This window comes from Myodes glareolus, chromosome 4 (assembly GCF_982192425.1).
Source record: "Myodes glareolus chromosome 4, mMyoGla1.1, whole genome shotgun sequence".
In the NCBI taxonomy this organism is placed as follows: Eukaryota; Metazoa; Chordata; class Mammalia; order Rodentia; family Cricetidae; genus Myodes; species Myodes glareolus.
Genome location: NC_142029.1, coordinates 61,991,036 through 62,015,811, shown reverse-complemented (window position 1 = coordinate 62,015,811; position 24,776 = coordinate 61,991,036). Strand labels below are relative to the sequence as shown.

At 39.7% G+C, this 24,776-nt stretch overlaps 1 protein-coding gene across 1 annotated transcript in view; it reads right to left on the bottom strand.

The window, feature by feature from the left end:
• Topbp1 (DNA topoisomerase II binding protein 1) overlaps positions 1 to 24,776 on the bottom strand; it is a 50,421-nt gene that overhangs the window by 12,912 nt on the left and 12,733 nt on the right. Inside the window, exons 8-19 of the mRNA XM_048416712.3 lie at positions 22,696 to 22,862; positions 20,276 to 20,439; positions 19,894 to 20,141; positions 15,712 to 16,070; positions 14,658 to 14,830; positions 12,555 to 12,766; positions 9,873 to 10,159; positions 3,727 to 3,897; positions 3,529 to 3,638; positions 1,980 to 2,103; positions 820 to 966; positions 618 to 720 (exon numbers count right to left, since the gene is read on the bottom strand). Of these exons, the coding sequence (XP_048272669.3) occupies positions 618 to 720; positions 820 to 966; positions 1,980 to 2,103; positions 3,529 to 3,638; positions 3,727 to 3,897; positions 9,873 to 10,159; positions 12,555 to 12,766; positions 14,658 to 14,830; positions 15,712 to 16,070; positions 19,894 to 20,141; positions 20,276 to 20,439; positions 22,696 to 22,862 (2,265 nt within the window). The remainder of the gene's footprint in view (positions 1 to 617; positions 721 to 819; positions 967 to 1,979; positions 2,104 to 3,528; positions 3,639 to 3,726; positions 3,898 to 9,872; positions 10,160 to 12,554; positions 12,767 to 14,657; positions 14,831 to 15,711; positions 16,071 to 19,893; positions 20,142 to 20,275; positions 20,440 to 22,695; positions 22,863 to 24,776) is intronic.

Below are 24,776 nucleotides of genomic sequence, written 5' to 3'. Positions count from 1 at the left end.
TCTTCTTCCTGGGACCTCCTCAATCCCCAATAAATATTAAAATTAGTTTAATTAATATCCTACAATGACTTAAGTGTTCAAGTGACTATTGTCACACATCTCTATCTACCTCTAAGCTAAAGCTAGCTATGACTGAGTGAGAAAGGCATGCAGGAAAGCCAACTTAGGTAACAGGGCATGCCTCTTATGCAGTCAAGCTATGAACGTAAAGAGAAAATTCTTGGATGAAATTCAAAGTGCTAATTCAGTGAGCACACAGCTTATCACTGACATGAAGCTGCAGGTGACTGCACTCAGACTGGAAGGAGATGACTCTGCAGAGCTGCTTAGCTAGAGAGAAGTCAGTGTCTGGCTTCAAAGCTAAAACGATCACTCCAGCTTTCTTATTAGTAGCAAATACAGCTGGGGCTCTAAGTCAAAACAAATGTTCTCAAAAGTAAAAAGTGAAGCCAGGTGTGGTGGCACAGGCCTTTAATTCTAGCACTTGGAAAGCAGAGACCTCTGGATTCAAGGTCAGTCCGATCAAGTTCCAAGGCAGCCAGGGTTACAGAGAAAATCATGGAGTGGGGTGGAGGTTGATGAGGCGGCGGCAGCAAAAAAGGGTAAAAGTGTCTTACCTCCTTTACAGTCATTTCTCCCATTCCCATTCTCCAGTGCTGAGTCTTTGTTAATTGTGACCATGCTGTCTGTCTCATTTTCTTCTCTAGACAAATGATCTGGCTATTCAAAGAGAAAAATTATAATTTCACAGACTCACTGCATAATTTCACAGAGGTCTTATTTCCAGCTTAGGAGGAGCATGCTGTCCACACTACCTACCTCAGCATCCTTAGATGCAGACTCTGCTGGGGGTAGCCGGCTGTTACAGAGCCCGTCGTCTTGCACTGTACTGATGTCCAGGCTCATTTTGGGATTGTAAGTGTGTGGATAAAGAGATTCAGGAAGATGCTTATACTCTTGAGCACACTGAAATGCAAGCACAAGTTTTAGAAAGCAAGTTTACAGTGAGCAACTCTATCATGTAAATAACAAATTGGGGCCTGAGAGATGACTTAGCCAGTAAATGTCCTTGCCCTATTAATCTGGTGACCTAATTTCAATCCCTGGAACCATACAAAAGTGGAAGGAGTCCAATGAACTCCACATATACTCATGCACACATAGTAATAAATTAAACAAATAAATATGTAACAAATCACCCTCACTTTTATAATGTAATGCCCACTTAAATATAAATATAATTCTGCCTCTTTATTTAGCAAAGTATGAGTCACTTCAGGAGCACCAATAAAAAACAAAACAAAACCACAACTATGAAGTATATCAGCACGCTAAATCAACTCTCCTCAAATATACATTTTTCATCTTTTGTTTTCATATAATTTTAAAATTATATTTCTATTTCTATTGTGGGGGAGGGCAGGAGTAGTGCACATGAGGAGTGAGTGTGACAGTTGGGATACCTTGTGGGAGCTGGTTCTCTCTCCACTGTGTGGGTCTCGGGAATCAAATTTAGGTAGTCAGGCTTGGTGGGGCCTTTACCTTCTACCACTTATTTTACTTACTCTTCATATAATTTTCAAAAAGAGAAAGGAATCAGAATTAAAATAATCACTTAAAATTTGGTAAATATTTAAGCAATAAAGATCTTAAGTTCCGAGGCTAAAGAAATACAAAGCTCAAAAGCATGACCTACATACAGCTCAGATCTTGGGGGGTCCCCAAAGGTCCTCATGTTCTAAGCACAGTCCACATCCTGTCCACAGACCTGTGGGTTGTGTCCTGGAAGGGAGCAGTAGGGTCTGAACCTTTCTGTCATCTCTCTTTCATTTCCCAGCCACCAAGCAGGCAGTTAGAGCCATGTCACCGCACAGTTAAAAACATTACAAATGAATTTGCATTCACTGGAACTGGTTTGGGCTGTGAAATATTTGTACATTTCCAATCAACCAGGAAGGAAGGGGAAAAGTTCTGCTTACCTCTAAAAGCCAATGCTCAGAAACAATATGTACCCCTCTTTCTTTTGCAGATTTATATTCTCGATTACTATCATGTGCCCGACCCTGATAAATGAAATGAGTCACTGACTCATCAAAACTCCATCTGAAACAACCACATATGGCAAAATGAATAACTAAGGGAAATACCAGTCCATTATAAACAGAATATTTCGATACACAAAATTCAAAGAACTAGAGGATAGGCAAGAACAGTAAATCAGCAGGTTTTGCATCCTGAGAAATGTTAATAACTCCATTCTTAGGTATACAATGTAGGAAAATGTTAGAAGAGTACTTTCAAAGTATTATCTTCTTTATACTTTTAAAAATTATTCTACTTTATGTGTTATCACTTTTTAGTTATAATAAAAAGTGTTTTCAAATTAATAAAGCTCAGGGCACTCAAATTAATTGATCAGTCACTGGTCACCACCCCTTGGATTTGCTCCGTATCTCTGTGTTGAGAATTAAGTCCAGGTCTCTATGTATGCTAGGCAAGAACTCTACCACAGCCCGAGACTATGTCTCTTAAGAAAACACTGGAGACAGGATCTCATTATGTAGCCCTGGCTACCCTAGAATCACGATGCACACCCTCACAGAGATTGACCTGTCTTGCCTCTGAAAGTGCTGGGATTAATGGGAGTGTGTACCACCACATCCTGCCAAGATACATTTTTTAAAATTTACAACAAACTAAAATGTTTTAAAGGGTCATCTTACTCTAGGGGGGCTTGCTACTGTACTACTGACTGATAGTACAGTAGTCAGCACTACTCACAGAAAATCACTAAGACATAAATAAATTCAATCAGCCCAAAATGTATTGATTAAACTCTGTTGGTACAGAATTGTCAGTATTCTTTCAATCATGTATTTTAATAAAATGCTGATTGGCCAGGCAGGAAGTATAGGCGGGTCAACCAGACAGGAAGTAGAGGCGGGGCAATGAGAATAGGAGAAGGCTAGGGAGGAGGAAGCTCCCTCTGGCATTCCTGCCCAGACCACTGAAGAAGCAACATGTGAGCTGACAGCTGAAAAAGGTACCAAGCCATATGGCTAACATAGGTCAGAATAATGGGTTAAGATAAGTCACAAAAACTAATAAGTAGCCTGACCTAATGGGCCAATCAGTTTATAACCTAATATAGACTCCATGTGACTTTATTTGGGGCTTGCTGGCTGTGGGGTACCCGGGCAGGACAGAAACCCCAACAAGCAAGCCGGCCCTCATGTTACACTCTGTGAAGGGAAGAACTCCTTTAAACTATGCTGATCATTCATGGATCACAAGCTTCCAGAATACTAACACAAATCAGCTTCACAAATATGTGTTAGTTCTGTAAAACATAAGAATGAATTGTTACATGGGGAGTATTTTCAAAGGCTATGCTAAATTAAATTGGAGAGGTTTTATTAGATAGTGTACACAAGCAGGCAAAACTAAGGCTTCCTTGTAAAGCAACAGAAAGCTCTGGTTCCCTCTGAGCTGCAGCATAAATGAGCACAGCACAAATGTCGGACCTACCTGTACTCTGCTCCCAGGGAGGCTGCAACCCCATTTAGTTCACTCTGCTTCTTACTGAGCTTTTTACTCACACATACCACAACTTTGTCAAGGGGTTTTGGGGCCTCTTCCTGTACATGAAGAATAAAGAACAGATTGGCCATGATTCTTTGACATGGATTAGTGACATCTTCCATTTAATAAGAAAATCAAATCTACCTCCTCCAAACGAGCACCCTTCGGCTGAGGGCTGGCAGAAAGAGTGTTGGTGTTTCGGGAACTATTTGCCAAAGCAATTTTCAGATTTCTGACAATGACTTCAGAGAGTGGTGAGCTCAGTTTCCTTTTCTGGGTGGCAGCTCTTGGGGTTTCCAAGGCTGCAAGTGCATCCTATATTTAAGGACAGGAAAAGGGAAGAAACAACAAAAAAGGAAGAAGGTAACATAAGAGGGAAAGAGGAAAACAAGAAAATGATTATTCCTCTGACCTCTTTTCCTTCCAAATAATTAAAGGACTGAATTGTAATTTAAATTTTTATACTATAAGGAAAAAAATTCCAACCAGGCAGTGGTGGTGCACGTTTTTAATACCAGTACTCGGGAGGCAGAGGCAGATGGATCTCTGTGAGTTCAAGGCCAGCCTGGTCTACAGAGTGAATTCCAGGACAGGCTCCAAAGCTACACTGAGAAACTCTGTCTTAAAAAACCAAAATAAATAAATACATAAATAAATAAATTAAAATAAAAAATTCCATATTCTTCACCAAGCATTGAATAAGAAGCTGGAGAGATGGCTCACCAGTCAAGAGCATTGGTTGCCCTTCCAGAGGACACAAGGAATCAATCCCCAGCACCTATATGGTGTTTAACAACTGTCTACCACACCAGTTCCAGGGAATGGGACACCTTCTGTTTTTTGTGGCTACCAGGAATTCACATGGTGCATAGATACATATGCAAGTAAAACAACCATGCACACAAAAGTAAAGATTTTACAAACAGATAAACAAAACCATTAAGCTTACTTACCTTTTCATGCCACATTTACTCAAGAGTTAAAATTGCAATTACAGAAAGGACTCCAAACTATAATGAACAAAGAAGGAAACAAAAAAGCAAGAATGGTCAAGAAAGAAACTAATTTCAAGAATAGGTAGGGGCTGGAGAGATGGCTCAGCAGTTAAGAGCCTTGTCTGCTCTTCCAAAGGTCCTGAGTTCAATTCCCAGCAACCACATGGTGGCTCACAACCATCTGCAATGAGGTCTGGTGCCCTCTTCTGGCCTGCAGGCATACACATAGACAGAATATTGTATACATAATAAATAATAAATATTTAATTAAAAAATAGGTAAAAAGTCAGAATGAAGCTGGGCAGTGGTGGCGCAAATCCTTTAATCCCAGCACTTGTGAGGCAGAGGTAGGCGGATCTCTATGAGTTTGAGGCCAGCCTGGTCTACAGAGTTCCAGGACAGCCTGGGCTACACAATGAAACCCTATCTGGTGGGAGGTAAGGGAGAAGAAGGATCAGAATGAGCCAAGAACAAGACACGGGGAGAGCTCTATGCAGGGACTGGTTCCTTCCCGCAAACAGCCAACAGAGATGGAAGTTAACCAGGACTGCTCCCCTGGGGGGGTGGGGGCTGCTACAGTCTTTACAGACTGGTGTAGGAGCCTGAGCACCACTGAGGAAGGTTCTAACATGACAACAGGTGGTGAGAGCTCTAAAACAGATGCCTCTCATCTGGGATTTCTGCAGATTAAATGGAGGAAGACACTCTTTTATCAAGCCTCATGCTAATACTAAGCACTGCCTGACTGAACACAAAAGACACATATGTTCAAAACAAAATTTGTGAGATCAGTCTTACTGTAAAATGTGGTTAACAAACAGTGACATCTCTCAAAAAGGAAAGATCATGGGGGCTGGAGAGCTGGAGAGGTGGCTCAGTGGTTAAGAGCACCGGCTGCTCTTCCAGAGGTTCTGAGTTCAATTCCCAGCGACCACATGGTGGCTCACAACCATCTGTAATGAGATATAGCGCCCTCCTCTGGTGTGCGGGCACACATGGAGGCAGAATGGAGTTGTATACATAATAAATAAATCTTAAAAAAAAAAAAAGGAAAGATCACAGAAGATGTGAATGAAGTGCTCAGGAATGTGAGTTCAAATCTTTCTAGCACCCAGACCAAGGAAAAGATGCCATCTGGAGAAGAGGACAGTCAATGGAGAGGACTTACTATACCTGCCACATCAACTCTAGGCTTTGACCTCTGAAACTGTCTTCAGAAATTCAGAAGTGCTAGAGAGGAGAGAAGGAAATTAGTGGAAAAGCCTCAGGTACAGCTGGAACTAAGCGAAGAGCTACATCTGCTAGCTTCACAATGGCAGCTGATCAGCAAATGTTTATGCTTTGTGCTGGCATACAGCTCAGGTGGAGAGTGCACACCTAGCATGCAGAGCCCTGGACACATTCTCCAGCATCACATGCATCAAGCATAGTGATCAACACCTATGATCACAGCACTGAGGAGATGGAGGCAGAAAGAATAGAAATTCAATGTCATCCTTGACCACATACTGACACTGAGGCTAGTCTGAGCTACAGGAGACCCTGACTCAAACAAACAAACAAACAAACAAAAACAAAAAGGAAAGTTACAGTTTACACAATGCTTTATCAACAGAGTTATAATGTTCAATGAAGCTCATTAATGCTGGGCTAGTGAGGTGTTGATCAGAACCTGAAAATGATGGTAAAGAAAAAAAAATCAGATTTTAAGGTATTAAAATAGCCTTGTTTTGTGGGCCAGGCAGGGTGCCTCATGCTCTGTATGATGCCTGTATACACTGCATATTACAATTTATTACTGTCAAAGCTGTATACAGTTGTATCTTTTCATACTGAAATTGTTACTTTTATAATTCAAGTAAGCATTTGGGTTAATTAGTGTTTCTTTTAAAATAGAACATAACAAAAACAAACAAACAAAAACATAAAATACACCCTGTTTCCAAGGCCTTCATAGTCCTCTTGAGGGAACGCTACTGCCATTCAGATGGCTTGCTCATTTTCTTTTGCATCTGCATAGTAATTTATACATACAACAAAATGTATTTGAACTATGCCAATAATAAATCATTTTGGTTAACAATCTTTAGTACAATGATACAACTAAATGTATGCCATTTGGAACATAAAAGAACAAAAGGAGCCGTAAGTGTTCAGGATACTAAAGTTAGCAACAGACTATAAAGATACAACACTACATGCTATTGCTGTTGCCCTGGGCTGCCTCTGAGAGGTTGAAGTTAAAGTCCCCATTGCTGAAGACACCACACAATTCATAGCACTCAGAAGATTTGCACTGGATCTGACATCAAAGTCTCCCTTCTGAGGTCTAGCTTTCACAGTACCAGAAGGTGTTATGCCAGTTGCCAAGCGAGAGAAGCAATCAACAGTCCTACCCAGCTATGATGCCTGTGAGCCACAGCAATGACCAGCATAGCAAGATACCCTAAAGATGCAACAGTTGTACTTGTATCTTGGCAGCACCCAACTGTCTAGCTGGACCTAAGGCCCACCCAACAGGAGACGAATGTCTGATACTAGAAATCTAGTCAACTACTTAGGGCTAGTGAGGCCACGGATCTGAGAAAAGAACCTGCTACATCAGCACAATTCTAACTACCTTCTAAATATTTAACCTTATACCCACAGAAACCCTCATCAAAGAAATTTCTCTTGCAACAAATGGAGACCTGGTAATCCTAGCGTACCAAGTCCCAAGGCTCAGGGACCCTCATGAAAAAGAGGGAAGAAAGATTTTTAAGAGTTAGAGGACAAAAAAAGAAGTCTGATGTGAGAATGAGTCCTCCTAGCAACAACAGGGAAGCTTCACCCATGATACTTCAGCAACTTGGCTACTTAACATTAATAGACCTAAAAACTACAACACAAATAGATAAGCTAATGTTGAAGGGCTCTCATGGGGGCCCCACTCTTAGACAGCTACAGGCAACTGACTGCTGAGAGAGGGAGACTTAATTTTTCCCAGAGATGAATCTCCTAACTGATAATCCAACACCAAGTGGTCAGCCCTGATATTATTATATACACACAAGCAACACTAAAGGACTCAGCAGGTTCTTTTTATATGTAAAATATCTGTGTGTAAAATAATAAGAGGCCATCAATGTGAGAGGGAATGAGGGAAAAACATGGGAGGAGTTGGAAGGAAGAAAAAAGTGGATAAGGATTTTAATTAAAATTAAATTAAAAAATTTAAATTAAAATTAATTTAAAAAAATTAGAAAATACAGACACATACACTCATACACCCAAACAGACATACTCGGTGTGGCATGCTCAGGAAACTCCAGGGAAAACTGCAGACTAGAAAAGTTGATTCAAGCAGTATGCTAAAGAATCAATGCCACAAAAGTTCTCAATGTCCAAACCCAAGAATTATTGTACTCACGCCTACTCTAAGAAATCTACGGAAAAATGATCCTACCAAAGATGCGGGAAACTTAAAAAATGACAGTGAACATTTCAAACACACAAAGCAAGTTAAAGACTGTGAAATCCATCACTATATGATAACTTAAAATGAAAAACAAGAACACTCCCCAGCAAGGGTATGGTCATGGACTGGGAAGAACAGTTGCTTTAGTGAAAACCAGCATGATTTAAAATTAACCAACAGGGGCCGGAGAGATGGCTTAGAGGTTAAGAGCATTGCCTGCTCTTCCAAAGGTCCTGAGTTCAATTCCCAGCAACCACATGGTGGCTCACAACCATCTATAATGAGGTCTGGTGCCCTCTTCTGGCCTTCAGGCATACACACAAACAGAATATTGTATACATAATAAATAAATATAAAAAAAATAAAATTAACCAACAATAAAAGATTAAGAAGAGGATTAAGGACACACTGACAGTATTAATGCAGCTAGGAATGGTGGTATATACTATTGTGCCAATCCCAGGAGGATTATATACATGAGGAGCACCCCAAGTACAAGACCAGGGTAACTCTACATACTAATGCAGCCAGCACTATCTATACAGTAAAACTGTCTTTAAAAACCTTAAAAACAAAAAGCAAACAAAACAAGCCAGACATGGTGAGTATATGCCTTTAATCAGGGGTCAGCAGGCAGAAGCTGCTGGATCTCTGAATTCAAAGCCAGTGTTGGTTATATTCTGAGCCCTTGTCTCAGAAGGGGATAGGAGAATCTATACTACATACCAAAATGGAGGGAGGGGAGAGGACATCAAGCAAACACATAATATAAATATATATAAAATGCAAGTATAAATTATTAGAAAATAATATATGACAGAACTTAGAGATAAGAGAGCAGAGATTGAAATCCTAAAACCGGAGCAACTAGCCATCAAGCCAAAAAGCAGTAAACAGGACAGGGTAGTTTTGTAATATTAAAAGCCACATTCTACATTTTGACCAATGGAACTCATACATACAAGTGTGCCAACTAACACAGCAACTACTTACTAAAAACAAAAACCATGTGAGATTTCAAAAGAAAAAGAATTACCAAACAAGAAACTTGCAAACATCACTTAATATATAGGATAGGTAAATAAACACCTATTAGAAAACGGTATAAAAGACTTAGGTCATCAGGAAGCTAGCTCTTTTTTATTAGATATGAATCAAAAACTACACCTTAGATAAAATACCACTTTATGATAAATGAATTAATAACAGTTACGTAGAACATGAGCAAATCTACACAACAGAGGCTAAACAAATCAAACCAAATAGATGCAAAACAAAAAACCAACAAAAACCCCCTAAAAGCTCCCAAAAGAAAGGTAGGAAAAAAATATCTTGGGAAGTTGAAAGGAGACTATTTGAAAGTGTTTTATTAGTCTTTGATTTGTAAATAAATTTCCAAAGGTGACAGACCATACTGTTCAGATCAAACAGAAACACCACTCATCTCCTCTAAGAGAAGGACTGAAGAGTTAAGGTCACACTAGGGACTTCCAGAAAGGAAGCCTAAGGCACACGTAACATCATCCAGAAAAGGAAGCAACACGGCTGCTATTTTAAAGCTTACACAACCATTTCATCATATTATTTCATTCAAAGTGATGCTCGGAGATGAAAAGCTCTACCTAAAGCTGTGTTCACGCAGCAATCTGGGACTTGAACCCAGAGCCCTAACTTCACATTATATGTAGCCACAGCTATTATCTCAGCTCTGAGCACCTTTTTCTCAACATCTTTGGAAGACTTTCTATTACAAATTTTGGTGGTGCTGCACAATGTGGGGCTCTACCTTTATAAACTGTAAAACCATTAGCACTAACATCATTTCCTTCAGGCCTTACCGTCACATCAAAAGATGGCTTGAAGAGTTTGTCCTTGGACAGAAACTTTGATGGTGTGTCCAGATGTAAGGAGGGCTCCTTCTTAAGTGGCTGTCCTGCTGCTGAAGAGCCCGAGTCCTGCTTACAGTGCTGTGACATGACAGCATGGAAAGCTTTACTCTGAAAGTGGTTCACGTCCAAAGGTGTAACAGCCACTTTTCTGTGCATTTCCAGATGTGTGTCAGGATTTGCTGGAGAGTCTAGATTTGGACTCACTCCATTTGGTAGCTTAGTTTCTAATACTTGTTCTGCAGATTGAAAATGAAAAGAAACAAGCCACTAATGTCAGCTTTTTTTTTTTCAAATGAGGTAAAGTGACATTTTAATATTTTGTTAGGTTCCACATCTTGTCTCAATATACTTTAAACCATAAAGCTACACTTCTACTTTCCAAGAAGCAAATCTGACGAACTTATTTTTTTTTGAGATAGGTCTCATATACTCTTGCAGATGTACCTAACCTGTTGATACTGCAACAAAACATTGTCATCTTCAAAGAGAACCCCACAATCGGGGTTAAGAAAAAACAAAACCAGCCCCTGATGTGGGATTTCCCTCTGTGTGCTGTGATTACCATTAACGAATAAAGAAACTGCCTTGGCCTGTTTTTTTGTTTTTTTTTTTTCCACAAACAGTTTTTAGTTTTTAATGAACTTGTAAACAAAAAGCTCCCATTTCAAAATAAAAACAAAATCCCAGATCATATAGATGTTTACAGTGATTACATTTATCTAAGCAACACACATACATGTTCAGTTGTAAGACGGTAACTAAATTTGTGACAAATATGCTTTTATAATAGCAAGAACATTATAGAGTTAATGCAGACTCCTAAGGATAATCTAGTAGTTGCTAATTTTTTTCTTAAGTCTTCACTTTAAATGCTGTTATTTCTAGCACAGGTAAGCAGGCAGAGTCTTTCAAATGCTCAAACACTGGAATCTTTGGTTGCTACCCTATCAGCTGGCTTGCAAACAAGAAGCCAGCCTTTTAAAGAATGTTTTAAGTTAACAACTTGCAAACCCCAGGGATGGAAAGTCCTAAGAATACACAATTGTGAACATTCACAACCATCACAACTGTAGCTGAAGACTGTTCATGCCATTCTTCTGAAAAGAGATCTCAAAAGCAGTATATTTCAAAATAAAAGGTTTTAAACAAAAAATTGGCATATGCACAATTTCTCCACCAATTCGTGTGTCAACCATTTAGTTAACTTTTCCACTTGAAAAAAAATGCAATAGAAAACCGGACACCATGTTTCACTACCTCAGTTAATATTCACAATTACAGTGGCTACAGCTCAGGGTCAGCACCAGCAATGCTGCCCAGGGTCAGTTTATACTGAAATTAAGTTCTTTACACCAAGTAAATTGTTGTGCACAACCACTGGCTAGTGTACATATGAACTAAAAGTCTAGTTTGGGGAGAAATAAATGCTGCTCCAATCATCTGCTCTGCTGCTTGCCTTGGCCTGTTGATAGGGCAGAACTTAGGTAGGCGGGGAGGACTGGACTGAATGCTGGGAGAAAGAAAGGCGGAGTCAGGAAATGCCATGGATCCACGCCTGTAGGTAGATGTGCTGAAACTTTGCTGGTAGGCCATGACCTCATGGTGATATAGAGATTAATAGAAGTGGGTTAAATTAAGATGTAAGAGTTAGCCAATAATAATAATACTTTATGCCTGACCCATTGCTAGACAATGAAATTGAAGAACTCAGTAGACTTTAAAGAGTTTATATTTTGGAGGAGAAAGGAAAACAAATTAGTTTCTCCAGGTGAAGGGAATCCTGAAAGAGACAAAGAGTGAAAAATGAGACAAGACTGTAACTGCTGAGTCAAAGGTGTCTATCCCAGAGGAATGGACATTCTAACTGAAGATAAAAGGAAGCTAGCTGTGCTGGCTGGTTTTATGTCAACTAGACACATGCTAGAGTCCCTAGGAAGAGGGAACCTCAGTTGAGACTATGCCTACTAGATTGGCTTGTGGGAGGCCTATGGTGCATTTTCTTGATTGATGACTGATATTGGAGGGTCCAGTACACTGTGGGTGGTGTCACCCATGGGCAGGTGGTCCCTAGTTGGTATAAGAAAACAGACTGAGCAAGCTATGAGGAGCAAGCCAGTAAGAAGCACTCCATGGTCTCTTCATCAGTTCCTGCCTTCAGGTTCCTGCCCCATTTCCCTGGATAATGGATTACAAGTTGTAAAATGAAATGCATGCTTTCCTCCCCAAGCTGCTTTTGGCCATGGTGTCTTATTACAGCAATAGACAGTAGTCAAGTACTAAGTCATCTTGTGGGAACATGCAGAAGCACAGATAAGCAGCAAGCACACACCATGCCAGTGTAACCACAGCAGGAATCAACACTAAGTGGGATAGATGCTCACATCTTTCACCTTCAACACTGATACCCTGAGGGTGCACTTTACTAGCTTTCAGGCCATAGTGACTACACACTAAGCATCTGTGCTAAGAGCACACATCCATCTGGCTATCACCAACAAACACCCAAACAAAGACTCACAGGATTCACCATAAAAAGCAAAAATAAGTCAACTTTTGAAAGCAAGTCCTGGAACATTTATATTTCAGAAACCACCAAGTTGTAAAATACATAAAAACAAAGAGAGTTCTGACCTTGTTTAGGTGCACTGTCAACCAGAAAATGGCTTTCATCTGCTCTCTTTCCAATTCTAGCAGTTTCTAAGAGCCATGGAATAGTGACTGCTGGCAAACTCCACTTCTTTGCAGCTTCATATTTAGAACCAATCGGTTCTTTCACTATAAGATGTGTACTGGCGAGCATGCCTTTCTTTGCATTGGATTTACGAACAAAGAATTCTTGAACACTAAAATTTACATGGAAAGGAAAGCAAATGATCACATATAAATTAGCTTACAAACTAAGAACAAAGATTATTTTACCATAGAGTGGTTAGTTAACTTCAAGAAAACATACTCCACAAGCTGTGGTGGCACATGCCTTTAATCCCAGGGGAGGCAGAGACCGGTGGATCTCTGAGTTTGATCCTGTGCTACAAGAGAAAACTTGTCTTGAAACTGTCCCCCAAAGAAAACATACATGGATTAAAAAGTGATAGATTTTTTTTAAAAGATTTTTTTATTATGCATATGTGTGCATGCGCATATGTGTCCATGTGTCTGTGGAGTCCAGGAGAAGACATCAGATCACCTAGAACTAGAGTTACAGGGGTTTGGTAAGCAGCTCAACATGGGTTCTGGGAAGGGAACTTGGGTCCTCTCCAAGAGGACTCTTAACCACCAAGCCATCTCTCCAACCCCAGGAAAGTCTACCTTAAATTAAGTTAATTCTTTGTAATTGCTTACTCTAGGATAAAAAAAAAAAATGCTGCCATAATTGAACTTTTTATAAGACATAGAATAAAATACCCTCTAAATTACTAATTACATCCACCTGTCCTTTTCTATCAAAATGAGGTATGGAACAATTTTAGGAGCACAGTAATGGTATAAATACATTATCTTTTTACCACTATAACTTCCCAAAGCATTTTCATATATAATCTGAACCGATTTTCTCACTTTTTATAAATCTCAGTATTGTGTAGGCAAGGGGAAAAAAGGAAACTAAGCGATTTAGTCAAGGATGAAGGGCACTAAGGGAATACTGGGCAGAAACTGAGCCCACCACTTGAAACTGAAACAGTCAGTCTTTCCTGATTCTAGGTCTGAAGGCCTATTTCCTGTCTTTCAAGATCTTCTGACTCTCTCAGTATTTCCTCCCGGAATGTTCTGAGTAAGTTGTCTGAAAGCATATGCTCTTAATCTGAAAATATTTCCCGTTAAATAAGAAGCTAGTGAATTGATATGTATTGATACACCTGATTTCTACTCTTTTTCAAATGCTACTATGTAAATGACCAATTAGGGAGGTTGAGCTACTGAAAGATTTTGCAGGTAACTTTTAAATTCCTTTATTTCCCAAAATGCTCCTTGAATTCCTTGCAAAGTATTCCATTTGTATTTCTGGTTGAAAACAAGAGAAGCAATGGATACATATTAAAAAGAAAGGAAGAGGAGGAAGGAGGAAAAAGAAAGAAGAGGAAGGGGGGATTGGAGAGATGGCTCAGAGGTTAAGAGCACTGACTGCTCTTCCAGAGGTCTTGAGTTCAATTCCCAGCAACCACATGGTGAGCCACATGTGAGCCACATGTGAGCCACATGGTGGCTCACAACCATCTGTAATGAGATCTGGTGCCTTCTTCTGGCCTGCAGGCATACATGGAGGCTGAATACTGTGTACATAATAAATAAATCTAAAAAGAAAAAAAAAGAGGAGAAGGAGGAAGAGGAAATATCCTTATAGCACATTGAAAGGCATAATGCTCAAGCACAACTCAGTAACAACCCATATACTACCATTAATCATTCTCTTTCATGGAGACTAGGCAAAGGGGGGAAAAAATCAATGTCTACAGCCTTAAAAGTTTGCCAGACATCCATCTAGAGGTAGACATCCCTGTCCGAAGCTATTCAGACACAGCACCTAGCCATCAACCACACATACAAACAAAACCCTGGTCAAATGTAATTACAACACTTTACAGTAAGTTAAAAACAAACAAAACATCATGTGGTTGGGGATGCCATAGTAGAGCCCTTGCTTAGCATGAGCAAAGCACCGTGTGTGTGTGTGTGTGTGTGTGTGTGTGCGCGCGCACACACACATAGAACTAATATACTGAAAATATTACATACCTTGCTCCAAGGTGATTTGCTAAAAATACCAAGGAATCTCTCTCTGCTCCAACACACTGACTGAAAGAAATCACACAGTCCTTTAAAGGAGTCATTCCTGACATTACCGACACTGGTGTGAAGAGGGGATTTGACTTGGGATCAACTAGTGTCTGGTAATCTATACACGTAACCTTTGAAAAACAAAAGCATAAAGCTACTATAAGTAAGAAATAAGTGGTTAAAACAGGCTCAGATTACAATCCTAGCAAATTGTGTTAAAGGAAAAGAAATTTCATTCACTGACTTGAGCATGTTCATTCTCAGCATATTCCAAATGAGATTCAAAGAAATATGCAACTCCATATATTTGCCTATTAGATCAGTAAGATTGACTACTCCAGCAGCAGGAAGTTACTCTGCATTTCACCTGTATCACTACTTTAGTTTAACATTCTCTCTTCGTGCTGAGCCACTGGAAAGTGGAAGGATGAGAGTGTGAGGTGAGAAGGGCTACCTTGACTTCCTGATAATGAGCACTGCCCAAAGAGCCCCATGACAGCAGCTTCTGCATATCAGTGCTAGAACCAAGAAGTACAGATTTTTAAATTCTTTAAAAGATATTTTATTTTTAATGTGTGTATGTATGCGTGGGAGTGTTTGTGCATGTGAGTGCCATGTCTGTGGAGGTCAAAAGCAAGTGTCAGATCACCAGGGTTGGAGTTACAGGATGAGGACCAAGAAGCTTAAAATTTTTAAATTCTTTTAAAATATGATTTATTGTGTGTGCGTGCACAAATACACACATGACAAATACAGGTGGATGTGAAAGGCTACACATGTGAGAAGGGGGAGAGGAAGAGTGTGTGCATAGAAGCCAGAGGACATCTTTTGCAAGTTTTCTCCTTCCACCTTGGGTTCTGGGGCTCAAACTCAGTCTGCCAGGCTTCCACAACAAATGCCTTTACCCACTAGGCCATCATGCTAGGTAAAATGAATTACTTCAAAAGTAAACATTAAGACCTTGACAGTCAAAAATTGAAATATTGGATTCTGACTGTCAAATGTTTCTTACCAGCCATGTATTTGTAACAACTTCTCCCACAGTTGCTTCTACTTCACACCCCAGCAGCGGAACCACAGCATAGTCGGCAACAATTCTGCTGGGAAGGGACACAATCTTTCCAGCATGTTCTCTTATGATGTTTATAATATTATATTCATTTTCAACACTAAAACCCAAAATAAGGAAGCTCTTTTGCCTAAATAAGCCTTCCTCAGGAATTGCAGAGCCATCAAGGAGGCAATGGCTGACTGAAGAAGGGTCTTCCGTGTGCACAGAAATGTGAGTGGAGTCATCACAGGGCTCAACTTGAGTAGAATCACTGCAAGGCCCAACTTCAGGCTCTGTAGCTTCAGATGGCTTAGCTTCAACTAGAAAAGAAAAAGGAAGGTTCTCTATTTGACAATTACTAGAATGAAGAGTTTATATTCACAGGGCATGGTAATGCACAGCTTTGATCCTGACACTGGGGAAACAGAAGTAGGTGGAGCTCCATGAGTTCAAGGCCAAGTTGATTTACACAGCAGCTTCCAAACCAACCAAAGCTACACAGCGATTTCCCAGCAAAGACACTAATGTAACATTAACGTGGGATAATACTCTTGTACACTGTACAAATCTGTTACTCATATTGGATTAATAAAACACTGATTGGTCAATAGCCAGGCAGGAAGTATAGGTGGGGCAACCAGACTAAAAGAATTCTGTGAAGACAGAAACGGAATCACTAGTCAGACACAGAGGAATCAACACCTCACTGAGAAAAGGTACCAAGCCATGTGGTTAAACAGACAAGAATTATGGGTTAATTTAAGTTGTAAGAGCTATATATAATAAGTCTCAGCTAAGTTGTATGGTGGCGGCACATGCCTTTAATCCTAGTACTTGGGGGGCAGAGGTACACTGATCACTGTGAGTTTGAGGTCAGTCTGGTCTACAAGAGCTAGTTCCAGGACAGGCTCCCAAACTAAAGAGAAACTCTGTCTTGAAGAGAAAAAAAAAAACAAAAAGAAAAAAAAAACCAAGAAACAACAAAAAACAAAAAGTCTGACTGTTTATAATTAGTATAAGCCTCTGTGTGTTTCTTTGGGACTGAATGGCTGCAGAACCAGGTGGTACAGAGACTTCAGTCTACATAACACAGTCTGATAATTTTAATACATATAAAACTTAGACTTAAAATATACACAGTCAAAGGAGGATCTTTAGTCATCCCATCTTTAGGAGTATCATGAATGTTACAAGTAACAACATCTTCAATTGAAAACACAACTGTCATGTCTGTTCTAAGTACGAAACTAGAGCAGAGCCAAGCAGTGGTGGCGCATGCCTTTAATACCAGCACTCGGGAGGCAGAGGCAGGTGGATGGATCTCTGTGAGTTCAAGGCCAACATGGTCTACAAGAGCTAGCTCCAGGACAGACTCCAAAGTTACAGAGAGACCCTGTCTCAAAAAACCAAAAAAAAAAAAAAAAAACAAACAAAAAAAACCAAAACAAAAAAACCCAAAAACCAAAAAAAACAAACAAACAAACAAAAGAAACTAGAGCAGAAACCCAATTTTTGCCTGAAAAGTATTATGTTCTAATAAACATGTCTTTTTGGCTTTGTTTTCTTTCTTACTTTTTTTTAGTTAGTTGGGTTTGTTTTTGAGACACGGACTCTCTATCTAGCACTAGCTCTCCTGGAGCTTGCTATTTAGACCAGACTGGTGTTAAGATCTTCTTGCCTCTGCCTCCTGAATGACAGAAGTAAAGGTGACTGTCACTGAATAAAATTAGGAAAATATAAAAATCTTTGGTACCCACAATTCCAATCTTGGGAATATACCCAAGAGATGCCCTATCATACCACAAAAGCATTTGTTCAACTATGTTCATAGCAGCACTATTTGTAATAGCCAGAACCTGGAAACAGCCTAGGTGCCCCTCAATAGAAGAATGGTTAAAGAAGGTGTGGAACATATATACATTAGAGTCTTACTCAGCGGTAAAAAACAATGACATCTTGAATTTTGCATGCAAATGGATGGAAATAGAAAACGCTTTACTGAGTGAGGTAACCCAGACCCAAAAAGAGGAATATGGTATGTACTCAGTCATAAGTGGATTCTAGCCATAATTAAAGACCTTTTATTTATTCATGATCCTAGAGAAGCTAAATAAGAAGGTGAACCTCAAGAAAATCATGTAGTTTTCCTCCTGGAGATTGGAAGTAGATAACAGTGCCAGGCAACATTGGGTGTGGAAGGGGAGAGGGTTAGAGAGAAAAGAGTAGGGGAGGATTGGGGAAAGCTTGGGGGATTGGGATGGGGAGGAGGGAGGAAGGATGGATATGGGAGCAGGGAAGTATATATCTCAACTAAGGGAGTCATTTTAGGGTTTACAAGAGACTTGATTCTAGAAGGGTTCCCAGGTCCAAAGAGAGATCCCCAGATTGTTCCCTGGACAGCAGAGGAGAGGGTGCCTAAACTGGCCTTGGCCCATAACCATACTGATGAATATTTTGCATATCACCATAGAACCTTCATCTGGTGATGGATGGAGACAGAGACAGAGACCCACATTGGAACACTGGACTTAACTCCCTAGGTCCAAATTAGAAGCAGAAGGAGGGAGAACGTGAGCAAGGAAGGCAGGATCAGAGGGAACCTTCACCCGATGATGAATGGAGATTGAGACAGAGACCCACATTGGAGCACTGGACTGAGCCCCCAAGGTCCAAATGAGGAGCAAAAGGAGGGAGAACATGAACAAGAAAGGCAGGACTGTGAGGAGTGTATTCACCCACTGATACAAGGGAACTGATCTAATGAGAGTTCACCAAAGCCAGCTGGACTGGGACTGAATGAGCACGTGATCAAATCGGATTCTCTGAATGTGGCTGGCACGGGGACTGTCTGAGAAGCCATTGATAATGGCACTGGGACTTGTTTCCTCTGCATGTTCTGGATTTTTGGGATCCTAGTCAGTTTGGATGCTCACCTTCCTAGACCTGGAGGGAGGGGGGGAAGAACTTGAACTTCCCACAGGGCAGGAAACACTGACTACTCTTAGGGCTGGAGAGGGAGGAGGAGAGGGAGTGGGGGGAATGGGAGGGTATTGGGAAGAGGGGCGGAAGTGGAAACTTTTATAAATTAATAAAAAAATAAAAAAAAACAACCATGATTCTCTAAGAACTGAAAACTTTATGTTACAGGAACAACAGAGAACTACAAAGTGTGTAGAACAAGGCCTGCCCTACAAGGAAGTCCAAGGCTAGACTAGGCCTTAGAACTAAAAATAAAAAGAAGGCAACAGCTCAATGACTGAGCCTATGTCTGGGTCATACCTCAGCATTGCAAGGAAGATCAAATAAATAAGCTAGATACAAAATTTAAAGGATTATATAGACACTCACACATGACACAAACTATAAAGAAACCAGGATTTTTCACAGGAGGCTCTTGGCACAGTGGTAACACTCTACTTTCTTTGTTGGTAATCTACCTTACCACACTGACAAAGCCATATGCTGAGGCAGCATGAAGGACTTCCCATACCCCCGTCAGAGGGCATTTGTTAGAAGTTTATGCTATTAGAATTAACACACAGATGACAGAGAAATGGTTCAGTGGTTAAGAGCATGTACAGTTCTTACAAAGGACCCGAGTTCTAGTCGCAGTGTTCATGTTAGACACAAATGTCTGTAAGTCTAGACAGATCCACAAGGATCTCGTCTCAGGCTTACGAAGGCAGTAGTGCGCACACGTGCGACCACACAGTCTCTGCCTCTCTCTCTCAATTTAAAATAAAAACCAAAAAAACAAGTTCACACTCAAACCAAATGTAGAACTACTGAGAGAGAGCGAGCACAAGAGAGCTATGACTAAATGATTTAGAGCCCGAGGGCCTTGCTAGATTAGAAAAGTTATAAATCTAAAACTTTTTCAAAATAAAAAATTTCACAGAAGCCAAGTGGTGCTGGCACACACCTTTAACCCCAGCACAGGAGGCAGAGGGGTGGATCTCTGAGTTCAAGGCCACTTTGGTCTACAAAGTAAGTTCCAGGACAGCCAGGACCACACAGAGAAACTCTGTCTCAAAAAAAATAAATAAATAAAAATAAAAATAAAAAAAGTCATAGAAAATTTGGCAGATAACATGCATGTATACATTGCTTCTTAACTATAAATACTAATCAACTATTTCTTACCTATTGTGTAGTCATTATTTACATACTGAGCAAGCAGTTCCTCATCAGCTTCCTGGAGCTTCTCATTAGGAGCAAAATCTTTCTTAGAGAATGTGCTATTCTTTTCTAAGATAATTGTCTGGTCCTCAGACTGATCTGAGACTGGAATTCCAGCCGGCTTGTAGTTACTGTGTATATAAGGCTCTTCAGGAAGCATATATCCTTTACTAAAACATTCCAGCAACCACTTTGCTCCTACTACGTGAGGCCTACGAAAAGAGGACACAGTTAAGTGTAAGTGAAGATAATATCCCTCCTGCCATGCATTCCCACAGATGCAGACACACAAACTGAACCCAAATCACTCTGGTACAAAGTGGTCTGAATTAAAGACGGACAGGACCTGTGGGATGATTTGCTCCAAAACTGCCTCAAGTCATCTTCATAATCTCCCACAATTACATGAGTTACATCTTCATTAAGTTGATTAAACCGAACTCCACCGCCACTGTTAATAAGTCTTCTCAGTTTATCTAGCTTTCTGCCACTAAAACCACAAAGATAAATCTGCAAACAAAGAAAAGATTTGCTTTGATTAACATGTTCAACAAAAACAAATTTAAAAGAAATCCATATCCACTGTAAATAAAATACTTTATATACATTTTGGGATACGTTAAGGAATGAAATGCATTCTGAAATTAATGTATGTACACTCACACTGGCAACTAGCAAACCCCTGGGATCTATTTGTCACACACACACAGTGCTGGACATCATCACTCACAGCTTTTACATGGGTGATGGGGATTCAAATTCCAGCCTCATCTCCCTACTTTCAAAGCAAGTACCTGACCCATTTAGCCACCTCCTCAGCCGGAAACTGGCATTTTAAAATATCTATTTATAGCCCCACAGCACTGTCACCTTTCAGGAGAAACCTGAAGGAGGGTTGAGGCCTCAAATGTATTAGAAGACCAGACTTCAACATCTTCTAAATTTTGGTGCACATCTTGCTAAAAGATTTTCACTTTGTGTGTATATGCACACACATGTCATATAGCATATGTGGAGGTCAGAGGACATTATGACAGATTCAGTTCTCTTCCATCGTATGGGTCCCAGGACCGAAACTCAGGTCATCAGGCTTGGTGGGTGGCAGAGGTATTTCTAACATGCAGATAGCTTCTCAAGTTGTAAAGGGATGACTTCTTGTAAAAGTGAATAATTACAAAGATACACTGTATGTAGTTCACTATAAGCCCAGAACATCCAGGCTTGCATTCATTCATATTTTCAACTAGTGTAATCAACTACATGACCTGAGCAAACCTAAGGCTCTGAGCCACTTGTTCCTATATATTTATCTTTCCTACAATTTCTTTTTTAGTTGATTTAAACAAAAAAAGCAAGTCAAAGAGCTAAGCACAATGCTTTGAAGAAACATAAACACAGGGATTTTAATTATGAAAGTATGTTTAAGTCAATTTAACATAGAATTTTTTTACTTCCATCTTTTAAAAACTTCAAAAATGGCATTCTATTTTCTTATGTCCCAAACCATCCATCACCATTACTAGAATAAATCCTACCAAAAATTAAGAATCAAATGCTTCCTACATGGAAAAAAAATTCAAAATCACTTCCATAATTAGTATGTTCTAAGATTTTAGAAAAAAAGATTACAGAGTACACTTCTGTTCTACTAGTAAGGCAATAAATCTTAGGAAGATAATTGGCCTTTAATAACAAAACACAATTTAATTTTGTTCGCTCTGAGAATGAATGCATGGCCTAATCACTCTACTAAGAGCAGCACTGTATGAAGTATGTGGGTCTAGGAGATAGGATGTTTTTCACAGATCTTCTATGTACACACTAAAAAGAATCTTAAAAACCCAGGAGTAACTAAGCAAAAGAAATACCTTATAAATCTAATCTTTTTATTGCTGAGGACAACTCAAGGCCTTGTACACAATTAAGAAGTAATTAAGGCAGCAGTAATGCATGTCTAGGACTCTGGGAAATCATTTTATTATATTTTAAATTTACATTCATTTCTTGTGTGTATATATGTGTGTGGGCATGTCAGGGCAATTTGTGGGATTGGGTTCACTCCCTTCCACCACATGGAGTACTGAGGACTGAGCTCAGGTTCTCAGGCTTAGCAACAAGCACTTTACCCACATGGCCCAGAAAAAAGATTTGAATCTTATAAGCATCACCCTATTGAGAATAGCCACGTTAGTTATTTATGGGAATTAAGTGATATTTTAAATAACGTAATGTACATGAAATGATTAGTGGTATTAGTATATCGTAAGTGACAAATGGTAGCTAAAAATTAAATATATTTTTTAAAAGATGTATTTATTTATTATGAATACAATGTAATGCCTGCACACCAGATTTCATTATAGATGGTTGTGAACCACCATGTGACTGGTGGGAATTGAACTCAGGACCAGTGGAAGAGCAGCCACTGCTCTTAGCCTCTGAGCCATCTCTCCAGCCCCACAAATGAAATATTTTAACATAACTGGTAAGATTTCAGAGCAGAGTTGAGGAATAAAATGAACTTTGAAGTATAAGAGATGAAGCAGACACACACTCACAGCCACAGTGTGAGCATGGTGAATGTCAGCTTCCTAATTCAGTGGAGAGTTTGTTTACACAGATTAGGAGCAAGTTCAACTAAGAGGGGTCTTCAAAGTCAGGCTGAGGGATGTGCGTGTCTGAGCCTCACTGTAGCCCACGCAGGCCTTAAACTCAAGGCTGACAATTATTAGCATTTACTGAATTTGTTGCATAATAAAGACATACCCGACAGCCATCTAGCAAATCTTCAGGTGCTTGAAATACACTGATGTCCAGATTTTCTAGGTTTTCAAGTGTACATTCAAGTTTGTTAGAAGCTGAACTGAACATTGTTTCATTTATACAACTGCCGTTTATGTTTGATATATGGCTGACATCTGCAAGAGTACGACCTACATATACAAAAAGAAATTATAAATTCATGAGGTAAACAAGTCATTACATGCTTCCTTACAAATTATCTTTTCCTACAGTCAAAGGAGTCTGAACAAATTACAAAGATTCAGTTTTTACTGAAATCTTGGTGACAAATTATGAAAAGTAAAATTAAATTTCTTTCATTATTAAAGTGAAAATATACTTAACATTTCTTTAAAGAAAACGCAGTTACTGGTCTTAAGATTCAAGAAGCTTATATTTAGAAAAAAAAATATTGACAATTTTGCTAAGTAGCACTTCTAAAATAAAAAGAGATTAGTATTGGCTGAATATGCTACCTTAGTTGACACATCAAAAAGACCATCACAAACGGGGAAGATCTTTTATTTTTAAGTTTTCAAGAGTTGTATCTATTATTGTGTGTATGGCGTGTGAGTGTAGGTGCATGGCTGCCACAGAATTCCTAGGGAGGTCAAAGAACAAGGCTGTGGAGTTGGTTCTCCTTTCACCTGTTCATGGGTTCTAGGGATTGAGGATGTTCAGTTGACACATCAAAACTCAGTGCTCTTAACTGTTTAACTTTATCTGCTATACCATGAAATTTTTATTTTATTTTTGAGACAAGGTCTTTCTATGATCTATACCAATGGTTCTCAACCTGGAACTGATGGCAATCCTCCTGCTTAAACCTCCCACGTCCTAGGAATACAGGAGTGCTACCATGCTAAACCAAAACAAACACACTGAATTTTTATTAAATGATAATCTGTAACTATCACAGTAAACCAATAAAGAAAATACAGGCTGGTCATGATGGAATTTGCCTTTAATCCCAGCACTTAGGAGGTATAGCCAAGTAGATCTCTGAGTCCAAGGCCAGTCTAGTCTATTGAGTGAGTACCAGGACAGTCAGAACTACACAGAGAAAACCTGTCTTGAAAAATATAAAAAGCCAGGGCAGTGGTGGTGCATGCCTTTAATCCCAGCATTTGGGAGGCAGAGGGAGGTGGATCTCTGTGAATTCAAAGCCACCCTGGATTACAGAGCAAGTTCCAAGACAGGCTCCAAAGCTACAGCAAAACCGTATCTCAAAGAGCCAAAAAAAAAAAAAAAAAAAAGAAGAAGAAGAAGAAGAAGAAAAGAAGAAGAAGAAGAAGAAGGAAAAAATATTAGCATATGATAGTGTATGAGTAAGCAAAATTATAAAAATAATCTCCAGGGCTGTCAAGATGGCTTAGGGGATAGGGATGAATACTTGCTCGATGAAAGCCTGATGACCTGAGGTCAATCCCCAAACTCACATAAAAGTAGAGTGCCAACCTCCCTTTTTTTTGTTTTTGATTTTTGTTTTTTGCTCCCAAGACAGGGTTTCTCTGTGTAACAGCCCTGGTTGTCCTGGAACTTGCTCTGCAGACCACACTGGTCTTAAACTCACAAAGATCAGTCTGCATCTCTGCCTCCCAAGTGCTGAGATTAAAGGCGTGTACCACCACCTACTGGCCACAGATGTTCTTTAATCTCCACACGTGTTACATACCATATACATAATAATACATAGAATCTTTTCTAAAAAAAAAACTATTTCTTGCCAGGTGTGGTCTCAACACTCTGCAGGCACAGGCAAGAGGCTCTCTGAGGTCGAGGTCAACTTGGTATAAAGAGGGAGCTCCAGTACAGTCAGGGTTACACAGAGAAACCCTTTCTTGAAAAACCAAACAAACAAACAAAAGCTTTCTCTTAAAGCTATTCACTAGTGTTCCTTTGTTTGTTTGTTTTTTGAGATAGGGTGTCTCTGTGTAACAGTTCTAGCTGTCCTAGAACTCACTTTGTAGACCAGGCTGGCCTCAAACTCAGAGATCTGCCTGCCTCTGCCTCCTGAGTGCTGGAATTAAAGGCATACGCTACCACTGCCCAGCTTCACCAGTGTT